Genomic DNA, 14,197 nt, shown 5'->3' on the forward strand with positions numbered 1-14,197 from the left:
TGTGGTCCGGATTGAGGTTGGAAGTTCATTCCACCACTGAGGAACAGTTTGTGTGAAGGTTCTGGAAAAGGACCTTTCCGATTTTATGATTCCTATGACAATTTTTTCAATACTTTTAACAATTTTTCTCAACTCTTAACACACCTACAACACACAATTAGCAAAACGCTTAATTTCATGCTCAAAATTACATACTAAACTAAACTCCAACACTAATTTTCAAAATACAATAATACACTAACACAATAAACGAAGTCTACCAAAACACTAACACATGTTCTCTTCCAACAGGAACATTTAGTCAATCATAGCACAATGTCACTTTTCCACACAAGATCAGCCCAAAGAGGTCGTCTTTTACTGTATACCATATGGCCATGCGATTGAAAGAACCTCAATACCCGAGTGTGTTTCCTAGATGGGAATCAGCCGTGATTGATCTATTTGCATAACTTCAATCAGCTGTTTCTCAGTAGCAGTGGAATAAAATACAGTGGATGTATGTCTGTTTCAATTCACAATATGAACAGCTGTTCTCTTTGACTTTATCCTATAAGTTAGATTTAGAACATGAAGTTATCTGTTCTGACAAAGTGTGAAAGCATTTGTAAATTTGGCAGTAAAGATCCATTGTTTTGGTCTCGGTTGAGCTTGTGTGTAAAATAAGTTCAAGCATTTTAAGTTTGTGTTAACTGTATGCATTTTGTGTCAAAGCAACAAGAAATGTGTTACTTGTATATCCTACACAGACGGATGTTGTGCTAACTGTGTTAAGAGTTTAGGAAAATTGTTAAAAGTATTGAAAAAAAATTGTCATATCAATCGTAAAAAAAACCAAAAACAAAATCCTGTAAATTCCAGCTGTCAGTGATGTCACAATGAGCTTGACAGCCGACCAATCAGCAGCTCTACTTTAAATGCTTTAAACACACACACACACACACACACACACACACACACACACACACACACACAGAGCACATGTGATCACTGTAGGATTTTTATTTTTATTTTTCTTCCTGCTTTTCTTGTTGGCCTTGTCTGCTTTACTCACTCCCTCTTTGTCTTCTTCTCTCCATCTCTCTCTCACCTTTTCTTTCTTTTCCTTCCTCGCCTTGTGTATTTCTTTAAGGGAATGTGAATCTATTTTATTTTATTGCTCAGACAAAAGGAGAAACCCAGGCAACAGAAAGCCATTCTCTTCTGTTGTTAATGAGGAACACCGTGCCAGTTTCACAAACATGTAAACAGTAATGCAGTATTTTAACTTTAGAGATCAAGTGTGTAAAAATTGTGAGGATTTCCAGTCAACACTACTGATGATGTGATGAAACATTTGTCTTTATTTTATCGTATGATCTTTGATCATCATAAACCTTAAACAGAATATTATCTATGTTTTCTATAAGCTACAAAATTGACTGTAATGTACTGGAGTGGGCTTTAACAGTCTCCGACTGCACCAGCAGGGGGCGCTGTGGTGCTGGACTGACATTTACCCTTGTGACCCTTGTGTCTCTGCCCTCCTCGTCACCTGCCTCCAGACTTTGGCTGAAAAGAGAAAAAGAAGAAGAAGAAGAAAAAAAGCAGATTATAAGAGTCCGCTGTGCACGCCCCTGTGAATGAGCTGTTACTATAGAAACTGTAATGTATCAGAACGAGCGCATTAATAAACACCTGCACTACTCTCAGAGCTGCTGTTATAGAGAATTAATCAACATCTGACCAATCACAATCCAGAATTACGGTTTAAGGAATAATTGTTATTATTAAATGTGATAATATTTTATATCTGATACGTGTCTGATTCTATGTGCGTCAGGAAAATAAAACTGGTGTTTATGATGTTAAATTAAAATCTAATTAAAATATCAGTTTAGAATAATTTACATCAAACTGAACTGAGGTCACATGGGTTGAGGTCGGTGAGTAATACTCAGTAGGTTATGAGAGTTTCAGTACCAGAGAATCGTCTCATTCTTATTCAGTGTGAAATAAACTGTAGCACTGCAGCTCTCCTGTAATCTACACCGAGGGACTGGACCTCTCTCCCAGGGTGTGATGCGTGTTCCCTTCTCTCATACTGTAACACCATACTCTCACTTTACCTTGGAGTCTTTAGTCTGAGTGTCTTCGTCTCCCTCAGTCTGAGACACGAGCAGCAAATAAACACAATGGACAACATGGAAGGAACGCAAAGTGGAACGGGGGATAAGGGGGGATGAGGGGAGTGCGGGATGAGATGAAGGATATGAGGGATAAGATGAGGGGAATGAGGGAAAAATTAGGCAGGGTTTGAAAATGAATAAATAATAAAATGGGAGGATAAGAACGGAGTGGTGTTTGTGTAAGAGAGAAAACAGAGAGGAAGTGATTAGATAAACATTAATAGAGTGTGTAAAGTTGTGTACGAGTCCCCACCCCCACTCTCTAACTGTAACTCCTTTATATAGTGTGTGTCTATGTGTAGGAGTTGTGTAGTGTGTGTGTGTGCGCCTGTGAGAGAGAGAGAGAGAGAGAGACCTGCTGTAGAGGAGGGATGGAAGCAGTCGGCGCTGTGTTGCTCAGTGTTTCCTCTGCAGCTGCTGTCTGACCCTCGTCTCTCTTCACCACCTTCTTAGTCGACTGCATTTTGATTCCTGGAGGTTTGGAGTTTGACGGCTGATTATTTGTTGACTGAAGAAGCTGTAAATTGATTAATAACTAAAATCACTCATTTTATTCACTGGGTAAAAACCTGCTTATTAAAGTTTCCTTACATTTTAAATCAGTAAAAATAATTGCATATAAATTTAAATCCTTTAATGTGATTTTAAAGCATCATCTAGAAATAGCAGAGAATCGTCTCTACAGCTTAACGCTCATTAAAATGCAGGAGGTATGAATATACACGAATATGCGAATTAAAATCGACCCTGTTAGTAAATTCATTCATATCTCACTGTCTGAAACTTGATTTACATCCTCACTCTCACCTAGTTATTTGTAAGCAGACATACTGGCCACTGTATTTCTACGTTACTATGACAACCACCGTATGTTTTGGGTGTCATAGTTTTGAGTTACCACACTGTCATCCTAGAACAATTTGCATATTCAAATACTTTTAGTTTGCTTAGTGAAATTGTCATGACAAACCCCTGTTTTGGGGGGCGGAGCTACATGACCTTTTCATGTAGCTCCGCCCCCAAAACGGCTTTCAGTCTTTGTTCTGAATGAAGAAAAAATAGATCCAAATTCATATTAAAGTTCCGGAAGTTGTTAATGATTTTAAACCTCACTTGAATCACACACAGTTTATTGACTTATCATTTAGAGAGACAGTACTCGTGCAGTTCTGTGTGTGTGTGTGTGTGTGTGTGTGTGTGTGTGTGTGTGTGTGTGTGGTCAGGACCTTGGTGATGGTGCCCACAGCTTTGGTCCTGCCCTTTTTGAACACCAGTCTCTGGTCCATGTGCGGGTACTCGGGTGTTTTGATGAAGCGGAAATGCACTGTGGCCCAGTCTCCTGTTCGTAAATAGCCTCGGTTCATCATCAGGATCGTCGCCGTCTGTCTGATGCTCCCACAATGCACTGCACACAGCGTGGGTACAGGTCTCAGATCAGAACCGGGTGAGTGCTGCGAGTCAGGTCAGTTATCACATTCGAGTGTGTTAACACTGTGTGTGTGTGTGTGTGTGTGTGTGTGCGTGTGTTAACATACTGATCACTGCATGAGCATATTTAATTGCAGTGCTCATTTAATACAAATGCGGGTTATAACTTCACCCGTGGCCTGGTATCGGGGTGAGATCATCGTCCGGTGATGGTGCACCAGGATCTCTGCCTCGAACTCCCATGATGCCTGTGGGTTTAACCGCGGTGATACCATCAACATCCCTTTCCTTATAGATGAGTGCTTTATCTGAGAGAGAGAGAGAGAGAGAAAATAAGACGGCATAACGACATGCCATAGACTTTTAATTCTGGAAGTCTCAACCTTTTTGAGAATGAAAGACGCTGTTTGTCCTCCTCGCACCTCCTTCACAGGCATCCTCTTCCTGTGGATGGCTTTAACATCGATGGATATAAAGGCACCGAGGGGGTCCGGCCCCAGCAGCATGGTATCATTCAGCCGGATTAGCTCCCGTAATGTCGTTTCTGTTACTACAGTCCCTACACCCTAACACACACACAAGCTTGTATTTACAATTCTCAGTCATACAGGTGAGTTGGGAGTGAATACGTCACTCATCCAGGGAGTGTATTAACATGTTAAAACAAAATGATTTCTCGTTGCTTTTCATCAACTTTCGGTTTAATTTTTCTTCCCCCCAAATCCGTACAGCTCCCTGATCTCGTTAATGCTTTCGCTTCTAAATTACAGGCCTCGAATATATGAACTGTTTTTGGTTCTGAGTGCCTGCATGGATGTTATTGCAGTTCTGAATATATCCAGAAGCGGGCGAAAAAGAACTGACCTCAGCTGTGGAGATGAAATAAGGCTGAGAGAGTTATTCCTATAGTTCTTTAATCATCACACAAACAGAAAGTCAGTAACACACCAGTCTAAATCAACCATCGGAGACAATCTGTGTCTGGTGGCGCGATTTGTTTTAGTGGCTCTGGATCAAGTGAAAGGAAAGTACAGAAAAGAATAGATTTTATATATGTAAGAAACATTTTAAAGACACACACACACACACACACACACACACACACACACACTTACTTACCGGTACTGAGTAAGTGTCGTCTATCTGAAACTCGGCCGGCTCGTCATCTTTAAACGATGTTCTGGAGGACAGCAGGTTCAGGAACATCTTCAAGAGGTCCATGTTCTCCCCAGTGACATTAGAAATCTGGAAAATTGGGCACATTCTGAGGAAGACACACACACACACACACACAAAGAGAGAGAGAGAAGGGTTAAAGAGAGCTGGTGTAGAGATGAACAAACTGCCCTACAGGAACTTGTGTGTTAGGTGTACATGTGTTGAGAGTGAGTGTGTGTGTGTGTGTGTGTGTGTGGTGTACCGCTTGGAGCTGAAGTTGTAGGCAGTGACGATGACGTCGTCTTTGTTCCACACCAGCACCGGGAACTTTCTGCAGCCAGGAGACTTCAGCAACCTCTGCAGCAGCTTCAGCGTCTCTGGCACATCAGCACCAGTGGTTTAGTTAATTATTCGGTGGTTTAGTTAGTAAGTGTTACTGTAACAGTACACTGTGGGTGAGTTTATCAAGTAAACTGGCTGTAACAAACATTGTCCTCTCTACTTTAAACATTATTATCTCCATAATTATCCCTCCATCCATCTTCTACCGCTTACTCCTTTTCAGGGTCACGGGGGAACCTGGAGTCTATCCCAGGGATCATCGGGCACAAGGCGGGGTACACCCTGGACAGGGTGCCAGTCCATCGCAGTGCACAATCACATACACACTCACACACCCATTCATACACTACAGACACTTTAGACACGCCAATCAGCCTACCATGCATGTCTAATAATTCCTACAAAGAATATAAAGTATGCAAAAAACCCAAAATACACAACAGGGTTTGAAAAAACAAAACAAAAACAAACCAAAAAAACAGGAGGTAAAAGTAAAAAACACAGCAGCTGAATCACTGAACTCAGACTGCCCTGGTGGGTGTGGAATAAACACATTTGATTAACAGGTCTCTGTCCCAGACTCCACCACCACTTAAACACAGAATCAGGATTCGTGCTGCAACACACACACAGTTATAAAGTTATACAATAGATATGTTGGCTAGCTTAGACAGCAGCCTTATAAGTGGTGAGGGTGGAGCTTATGTAAATATATTCTCTGCTAACCACACCCACCTTACATTCAAGAGACACGGGACAGTGATTAAGCTGATCAACAACAACCTTGTTACTTTAAATGTATGGGCGTTGTCCCTGAGCTTTAACACACATAGGTGGAAAGTAAACAGGTGTGTGTGTCTCACCTTGCAGGATGTTAGCAGGACACATGTCTATATTAGTGACCACCACAAACACGGGCACGTTGAGAGCCAGCGCTAAGCTCAGGTGTTCTTTAGTCATGTCCACTATACCTGCGTTACTGTCCACCTGGAACAGCTCAGAAGGAGCACACACACAGAGTCACAGAGAACACACCACACACACACACACGAGTGTCCCACCATGAGCATGCAGAAGTCAGGCAGGTTGCCCATCATGCCAAACACGGTGGTCTTCAGGTACTTCTCGTGTCCCACTAGGTCGATGAAGGTGATGACCTTGGAGGACTTCTCGCAGATCTTGGTCCAGTCCAGACTGCCGCCGTGGCTGTCGGGTTTGTTGACGACGTAGCCACGACGGTCGAAGCCCAGGATGCAGTTCCCCACGCTGCTGGTATGGCCGCTCTCCAGCTCGTGCATGTGACGGAGAAGTTTCTGATGAGCGAAACCTCGACCGTTATCCAGCTCTCCGTGTGTGAGGACTCCAAGGAGCGTGCTCTTCCCCGCATCCATGTTCCCTACCACCACCACCCTGAGAGAGAGAGAGAGAGAGAGAGAGAGAGAGAGAGAGAGAGAGAGAGAGATAAATAGATGCTCTCCAGAAAGGTGTTCCCCAAGATCTGTAAAACATTAGTTTAGTTTATTTTCATTATACATAATCTAAATTTCCTCTCTCTTTTTCTCTCTCTCTCTCTCTCTCTCTCTCTCTGTGCATGCTGGGAAGCAGAAATGTGGGAGGGTGGTCACTGTGAGAGGGAAATTAGAAAGGGTCTTTCTATGGTTTGTTTCGGTTTATTTCTGATCAATTAGATTATCAATTAGTATCATGTATTTGTTGGATTATTGCTATCTTGTAGAAGTAGTAGTTTCGTGGCGGGGTAGAGATGGTGTCTCTGGACGAAGCGTCCCTGTCTCTCCGCCATGGCATCGGGTGTGTCGTTAACAAGTATCTCTGGAAGACGTGCTGGTAGATTGTTTCGGCGTCTCGGATGAAGAAGGCCGTGGTGTTTTTTTTCTGACTCAAGAGCAACTAGTGAATCAGTTGGTCGAGAGCGGGATTGTGGCGAGTGGCGTTTTTGCTCCTGTTCAACCATTAGTTTCTCCAACAACTAAGGTAATGATTTCTAATGGTCCGCCGTTCATTCCCAACGTGGATATTTTAAGTGGGAGCTCTCTTGGTTTCGGCAGGTTCACCAGTGCAATTAGAAAGGTTCCGGTCGGCTGTAAAAATGTCAACGAGTCCCATACAGTGGAGACTCATCCACAGTGCTGTATCTACAGACAGACAGGTGGCACACCTGAATCCAGCGGTGGGGAGGGATGGTCCATTTTGTTTGGTTGAAGAGAAAGTTGACCAGTTGTTTATTCACTGTGTGGTGCAACACCCAAAAACATAAAACTGCATCGAACGTGCTCTCACCTCAGCTAAATTAGACACACCTTTGCAAAAGAATGACAAACAAGTGGCTAGTGTCAGAATGTCAGCAGGTGGAGTAAATCTAGAGCTAGTCTGAAAAGACGTCTCTAGGTGGTGCCACGATAGAGTGGTGCAGGGATGACGTCATCTTGTAGGACAAAAAAACAGAAAATGAGCCTTTCCAGTTCCATCGCCCTGAAGTCAATGGGTGTTTCGTATGAAATAATTTCTCATAAAAGCTTTATTAGTGGCCCCAGGTATAAATATCATGAAAGGAGAAGTTTGTTTAATAAATTTTCTGTTGAGATCAGCCAAGATGGCTATTTGGAAGAAACAGAAATACTGGTTCAGTTGATGTAGAGAATGTGCTAAAAGGGACGACGGCCGCTCGAATTAAAACTGAGAATGCTTATTTTAATTTGGTCAATCATATGAAAGAGTTTTCTGCTGTAAGGACTGTGGGGGTGGGGGGAGTATTCTGTGAAAACAAGTATGAAGAATTGTTGGTTTTAAAATAGAATTACTGTAATGTATCGAGAGGTATTATTTATTGTGTTTGAAAAGTAATGAACTTGGCCTGATTGCTGTCTCTGCTTGTTTAAATCGTAACTCCTCCCTGTCTACTACTATGCCTAAGTCTTCTTTCAAAAAATAAACAATTTCCGACAGTAAAGAGAGACTCTTTAAATCAAGCCACACCCAATTTTACTGACATACTCACTCCATCACCTGAATTCTAACAAGCGCTTTGTTAAGGTTGAGAAATTAAAAACTAATATCATTAATTCAATAAGTTACTTAGGAGACAATGTGCTTTGCTTATTATTTATTAATGACACACAATTATATAGTTTTTTTTTATATATATATCTATATGTAACATTATAAATAATATAATGCAATTCTGCATACCAATTTGCTATGGTTTTAATAACATAAAAAAATAATAAACACGACACCATTTACACATATATTTGTACACGTATAAAGAGTTACAACAATACACAGTCATTGTTGTCTACTTGCTGTGCTGACGATCTCTGAGTTTATGCCTGTGAGGTTTTGTAAATTTATATCTTTGCATGTTTATCATGAATGTTACGCTAAACATTAAGGTTTCCTTCAAATAATAATAATATTAAATACTGCATTAGTTAACATGAACAAATCCTAAACTTCAGCATTAATAAACCATAAGGAATGTTAACAAATAAATTCATTAATACGACGTATTAATGGATGCAACTTAACTCAGAGCCTGTTTGTAAATGTTGATAATCACCTAAACTTTACTTTTCAGTAAAATTCCATGATTCAGCATCGCTTACGAAGTTTGTCAGTTAATTCGCAATGGATCCATTATTTTGAACTCCTGATTAATGTTGCTTAATGTAGGTGCTGGTTCGTTATTTTAAAAATAATAAGTGTTAATGCGTATTGTTAAGTTCATGGTTTGTTCAGTGTTAGTTCAGGGCACATTAATGTAAAGCAGTACCATCATGGATTCTTGTGCTTACTGACAAATGCGCATTGGCATAAGGTTTGATTTTCACACCCGCATATCAGCTTTAACCCAGCCTCATGCAGGACCAGTGTTGTGAGTGCTAGGCACGTCTGTGTTTGCAGGTGTGGTCCATGCTGCGGCAGTAACAGAAGGCTTTGAAGAAGCGGCAGTAGCAAGTATCACACGAGTCGCAACAGGGCAGCTGGTGTCCCAGGCACGACTGTTGGTGTGGAATACAGCGGCCTGGTGAACGTGTGCCTCTCCTCTGGAGCTGTACTGCATCTGCCATTTCCTGTGGGTACTAAAAATGTCAGCTTTTTAACCCAACCCGGGTCATCTTTTTGTTTTATTCAATTTATTTTTTCAAAATAAACCCTAATACATTTGAATTGACATTTAACAGATGTAAACGAATCATTATTAAATGACATAACATTATGGAAGTACACATATACCAAGCCTTATACTTAAAATACACAGATTAGGTTACAAATAGGTTATAAATTGATAGAAAGCACAGATTAGGTAATAAAATACTTTTTGCAATAGATAACATTGCAATGAGCAGACCTGATATGCTTGTTCTCTACACTGTACTTTACTTAGCTAGAGTTTGTGGTCTGGTTCATGTCTATCAGTGTCAGATATGCACAGACTCATCTCTGATGCAGATAGACAGGCACACTACTTAGTGCCTACTCTGTGGTTTGAGATTCAGCCATGAGGTTAATCCTTCTAGTGGAAAATGCAAGCAGGACATCCCTTGCAAAAATCCAAACTCTTATAACCAGTAACAAAATTCAAGAATTAAGCCAAGCACATCAAGTTTCAAAAAACATGTTTTAGTGTGCCCTTTCATTATAATCCTTATTATATAGTTTCGCCTTGAATAAGTTATTTGATCTTAACAAAACATAAGGGTTGGGAAAAAAGACTGTCTGGCAATACATTATGAAATGGCTGCTAATACAAATATAATCTGCATTAAATTCCAAGTAGCAGTCATCATTCCTAAAAAAATAATTAGTATTATAGATAATTACTGTGCATACATATGTTATATTGGCTGTGTAGTTAAGCGAGCTGTGCATAGGCAGGCTCAGTTACTTAAACCGGCCTAGTTTGGCATTATTATTATCTATAACTCATATCGCCACATGACAACAACAAGCTCTTTTACTTCTTTTTGTATCACTGCCACTATGAACTGAACACAGGCTTTCCTTGACACCCACACGCACACACACACACACACACACACACACACTAAAAATGCCTTGGCGTAAAGATATTTGGAAAAGGTGTTCATCTTACTTATGCATGATTTAGAATGATTTTTCCAAATGTGTTATTTAAAGGAGTGGTACAATTTCTCTATAAACATAATAATATATATTTAACAATTATATTTATATTGCAGAGATGTTTATGTAATTTGAAAAATACTAGTAACTCAGATACTAGCATTAACCCCTTAACCCTCTTTTTACGATTTGTTTGAACTGTTAGTTATTAGTTACTAGTTTGAAGAACTTGAATTGAATCACTGAATTGAAAAATCCATAGCTGTTGAATGATACAATATCAATAAGAATAAGAAGCCAGGAATTTAAATATGACTGGTCTTTGCAGATATGAAGCGTCAGTATGAGACATATTATGGGTTGTGAAGAGATCATGAGGACTAAGTTTGAATCAAGCCTACCTCATCATAGGAAACAGGATCCACCATCAGCTGTTCCTCGACTGAATCGATTCTAAGTTGTACTGTGTCTACTGCAGGACCTGAATCTTGCACAGCTATAAAATAGGAGTCATGAGTACCAATCTGAAATATCACTACTATACAAGTAGTCTTGTATTTAACGCATAATATTGTAGATATTACATCATTAAATGGAAAATTGCAAAGTTTTAAGACAGTTCATCATTTCCTGAGATTTTCTTCTTTTTACATTTGTTACAAGACTCAATGGCAATCAACACGTCACAAGATAAGTGTACGCACATCGTTTCTGCTTGTGTAGAAAATATATGTTGAAATATATGTCACTTACTGATGTCAGGGAAAAATGAGGTATCTGTTCTCCTCAGGATCGGATGCGAGAGCTCCATGCGGTTAGTTCGGACCAGACCTGATGCCACCCGGACGGCGCTGAGACTCAACCAGCAGAAGATCACGACACTCAACATGACCACTGAGTCACAATTGCTTCCTCCACTCTGTCAGCAAACTGGCTATCCGCTGGATTGAGATGCGGCTTTAGAGTCAATGTACAGTCAGCAGAATCAGGTCTTCATGCTAGTTTGGACAGTTACAATCTGTAGAAATTGGAAAAACTGCCTTAAGTAAAATATCTGTCCACGTGTAACACATCTAGTGTTAAATTGATGCGTAGCTGACTGAACTGTGCTAATTGTTTCTGATGTCTAATCTTAAAGCCAAGCACTTACTGTACATCAAGCTGGCTTTCAAGTTCTAATTTACAAGAGATATATACTATAATCTGTGTAATTAAACCCAGGACTCTGGGAACTCAGCCCCTCCTGCAAAAGATGTTTATCAAATATATAACAGCTGACAAAAGTAAATAGCAATGCTAAGCCAGAGGCTATGTGTTGATTTTTTTTTATCCATACATACTTTTTATTTATTTATTTATTTATTTATTTATTTATTTACACTATATGCATTTTAATGTGTGTATATAAATATATATGTGTTAATGAGTATGTGGTCATGTTTCCTACCTGCAGTGTTCCTCACCCCTGGTTAAGGGTGTGTACCCAACTCTTGCTTTTAAGCCTCCGTGAAGTAGGAGGAGTGGGGCCACATGATCCTAATCAGTGGGTGGGGGTGAAATCTCTTACAGTACGTCATGCTCTTTTCAGTCACACACATACACATGCTAGTGATGGGAATTCCGGCTCTTTTCAGTGAGTCAGAGCACTCGGCACTCAGCTCAGCAAAAAGAGCCAATTTTTCCATTTCCAAATGGCTCATTGCAAGTTTTTTTCCCCCCTCAAAACCTGCCACAAATTGTTTACATGGTTTAATTAAATTCCTCAAATGTGTGACTATCAACATTATAGGCAACATTGTTTCTTATGTCCTTTATATTTATATACACACACGTGTGATATATATATATATATGTAGATTTTAAAGGATATTCCTGTACACTTATCCTGATATTCACCTCCCCAATACATCATACTACATAAATTATTATTATTATAACAAGTAGATTTCAAGAGATTTATCATGTTCACAGAGAAATTAAGCCATACACAAAGGTTCAGAAAAATCTTTTATTGATCCCCTTCATTATACCGATTATTTAGTTTCACCCTTAAAATGAGCCCTTCAACCTTAACAAAGCATATACTGTGTTTTTCTGTATTCTAAGGAATCTACTAGTTAATATTCTGTAAATATGTTATGAAATGGCTACTAATACAAATAAAATTAGCGTTTAATCCCAGTAGCAATAGTCAATGCCAATAATGTTTGTATTATTTGCATGTGTGCCTCGCACCTCTGGTGTTGGGGGTACTCCGGGTTCCTCCCCCAAATCCAAAATCATGCGCTGTCGACTGATTGGCATTTCCAAATTGTCTGTGGTGTGTGAATGTGTGTGTGATTGTGCCCTGCGATGGATTGGTACCCGAGGATAGGCTCCAGGATCCCCCATGACCCTGTTTAGGATAAGCAGTATGGAAAATAGATGGATGAATATTCACTTTCCCCATAAACTACACTACATACACTGGTATAAAGCAACTGCAGTCTCTATAGCTGATAATAAATAATTATATTGTGGCAAACAATTCACATGGTAAGTTTCACTGGATGCTATCTGATCAGGGTTGAAGTGTCTCTGATTAATGGCCAGGGGCAGCTGGTGTAAATGTGCTAGCAGGGCCAAGCCTCCCTCCCTGTCTTTCAAATATAAAAAGACATCAATATAAAGTTTCATTTTTTTGGCATCTGTATTAGATTATATGCTGTCTTAAGGTGTATAACAGCACCAAACATGGTGGAAACAGTACCAAACACGGTGGGAACAGTAATACACAGAAAGTAGATATGTGCACATGTACAAACAAAGTACAAATTAGGCAATTAGACAAAAGGACAAATGACAGAACTATATGTTTAGTGTTTATTTTTTTTGCGTGATACTTTTCTGTTGACGATATTTCATATTGTAATGAAACACAGCACAAACCCAGCAGGGGCATGATGGACTTTAAAGATTTTTTTAAAAAAATGAAAAGAAATCACAAATGCATTTGACTATGTGCATTGCTCAACACTGATAGTTTCATTATTTAGCAATTGATAAGTATTAGATTTTAGGCCTCCCATTCAATATCATGACCAGCTTTCACTGTTAATGGCATTAGATTCTCAGCAAAACCTTCATCATCTCCCAGTGTATTTATCTCGTCAAAAAATCTTGTCGGCTGAGGGGATTGAGTCGTTTGTGAATGACACATAATGCACACCTATACAGACATGACTGTTTTATTAGCACACAAGAACCACACAGATAGACTTGATCAGCATGTGGATTTTCCAGTGCAGTGCTTTCCTAATGCTCCTTAGAAGGATGTTTGTATGTACGTGCGTAAGACAGCATGCTGAACTGAAACAGAGTACAAAGTGACCGTTTCATTTTTCTTCTTCCATTAGATGTTCATTACAGCTTGGTAAACAGTGCATTACATTCATGAAGGCATCAAAGTATATCCTCCATGAACTGGTGACATCTGGTCTGTTTAATGAGTGACGCAACAAAATAAGCAGAAAAATAGATGATTAATTGTTCAAGGGTCTGCACATCAACTTCACTCAGCTCAGCTCTGTAATTTTTTAGCTTTTTGTCAGAATTTGAGCGACTGACAGAAAATTTGAGGAAATTGATAGTAATATGCTAGTAATATTTACACGCTGTTAAACATGAACATCAAGTCAAATTAAATTACCTGCCAATACAAAGCACGTTTGTGCACATGTCCATACAGGATGAACACAGTTTAGGCTTTAAATCAATAAATGTTACAAAAACCTCTTGTACTTCTTTTTCAAAATAAAAAATTAGCAAGAATTTCCAGGAATTTCCAGGATCTTTTTTGTTTTCCTAAAATGGAATGAAAGCTTGATTACTATCTTAAGGCAATCATCAGCCATAAGCCAGTAGAAAGATTTAACCCTAGAAGGCTTTTACATTAAGGCAATTTGATCTAATTTCCTGTTTATTCTGGTTCTGATGTTTTTTTTTTTAGTTGAGGGGAA

The 14,197-nt window shown here is 39.5% G+C and overlaps 1 protein-coding gene and 1 pseudogene across 2 annotated transcripts; both read right to left on the reverse strand.

Annotated features, from left to right (window-relative positions):
* Positions 1-1,260: 1,260 nt before the first annotated feature.
* LOC128602621 (GTP-binding protein 1-like) lies at positions 1,261-7,303 on the reverse strand (annotated as a pseudogene).
* Positions 7,304-8,302: 999 nt separating this feature from the next.
* On the reverse strand, positions 8,303-11,421 carry agrp (agouti related neuropeptide). 2 transcript variants are annotated; one of them, XM_053617077.1, is made up of 3 exons: positions 10,953-11,421; positions 10,601-10,695; positions 8,303-9,187 (listed from the first exon to the last, which is right to left on the reverse strand). In XM_053617077.1, exons 1-3 carry the CDS (start codon positions 11,086-11,088, stop codon positions 8,996-8,998), a joined length of 423 nt encoding a protein of 140 aa, XP_053473052.1. In that variant the 5' UTR covers positions 11,089-11,421; the 3' UTR covers positions 8,303-8,995. The 2 variants fall into 2 exon arrangements, with proteins under 2 accessions (XP_053473052.1, XP_053473051.1); XM_053617076.1 differs by having other exon boundaries at positions 8,303-9,196.
* Positions 11,422-14,197: the final 2,776 nt, after the last annotated feature.

The sequence above is a fragment of the Ictalurus furcatus genome, chromosome 27, assembly GCF_023375685.1.
Source record: "Ictalurus furcatus strain D&B chromosome 27, Billie_1.0, whole genome shotgun sequence".
NCBI classification, from domain to species: domain Eukaryota; kingdom Metazoa; phylum Chordata; class Actinopteri; order Siluriformes; family Ictaluridae; genus Ictalurus; species Ictalurus furcatus.

Bases quoted from the DNA above. Each gene is read 5' to 3' on its own strand.
- agrp (XM_053617076.1), bottom strand. From the start codon at position 11,088: ATGTTGAGTGTCGTGATCTTCTGCTGGTTGAGTCTCAGCGCCGTCCGG. The intron at 10,696-10,952 runs GTAAGTGACATA...CCTATTTTATAG, and splicing joins CTCATTTTTCCCTGACATCA to CTGTGCAAGATTCAGGTCCT. The intron at 9,197-10,600 runs GTAGGCTTGATT...TGACATTTTTAG, and splicing joins ATCCTGTTTCCTATGATGAG to TACCCACAGGAAATGGCAGA.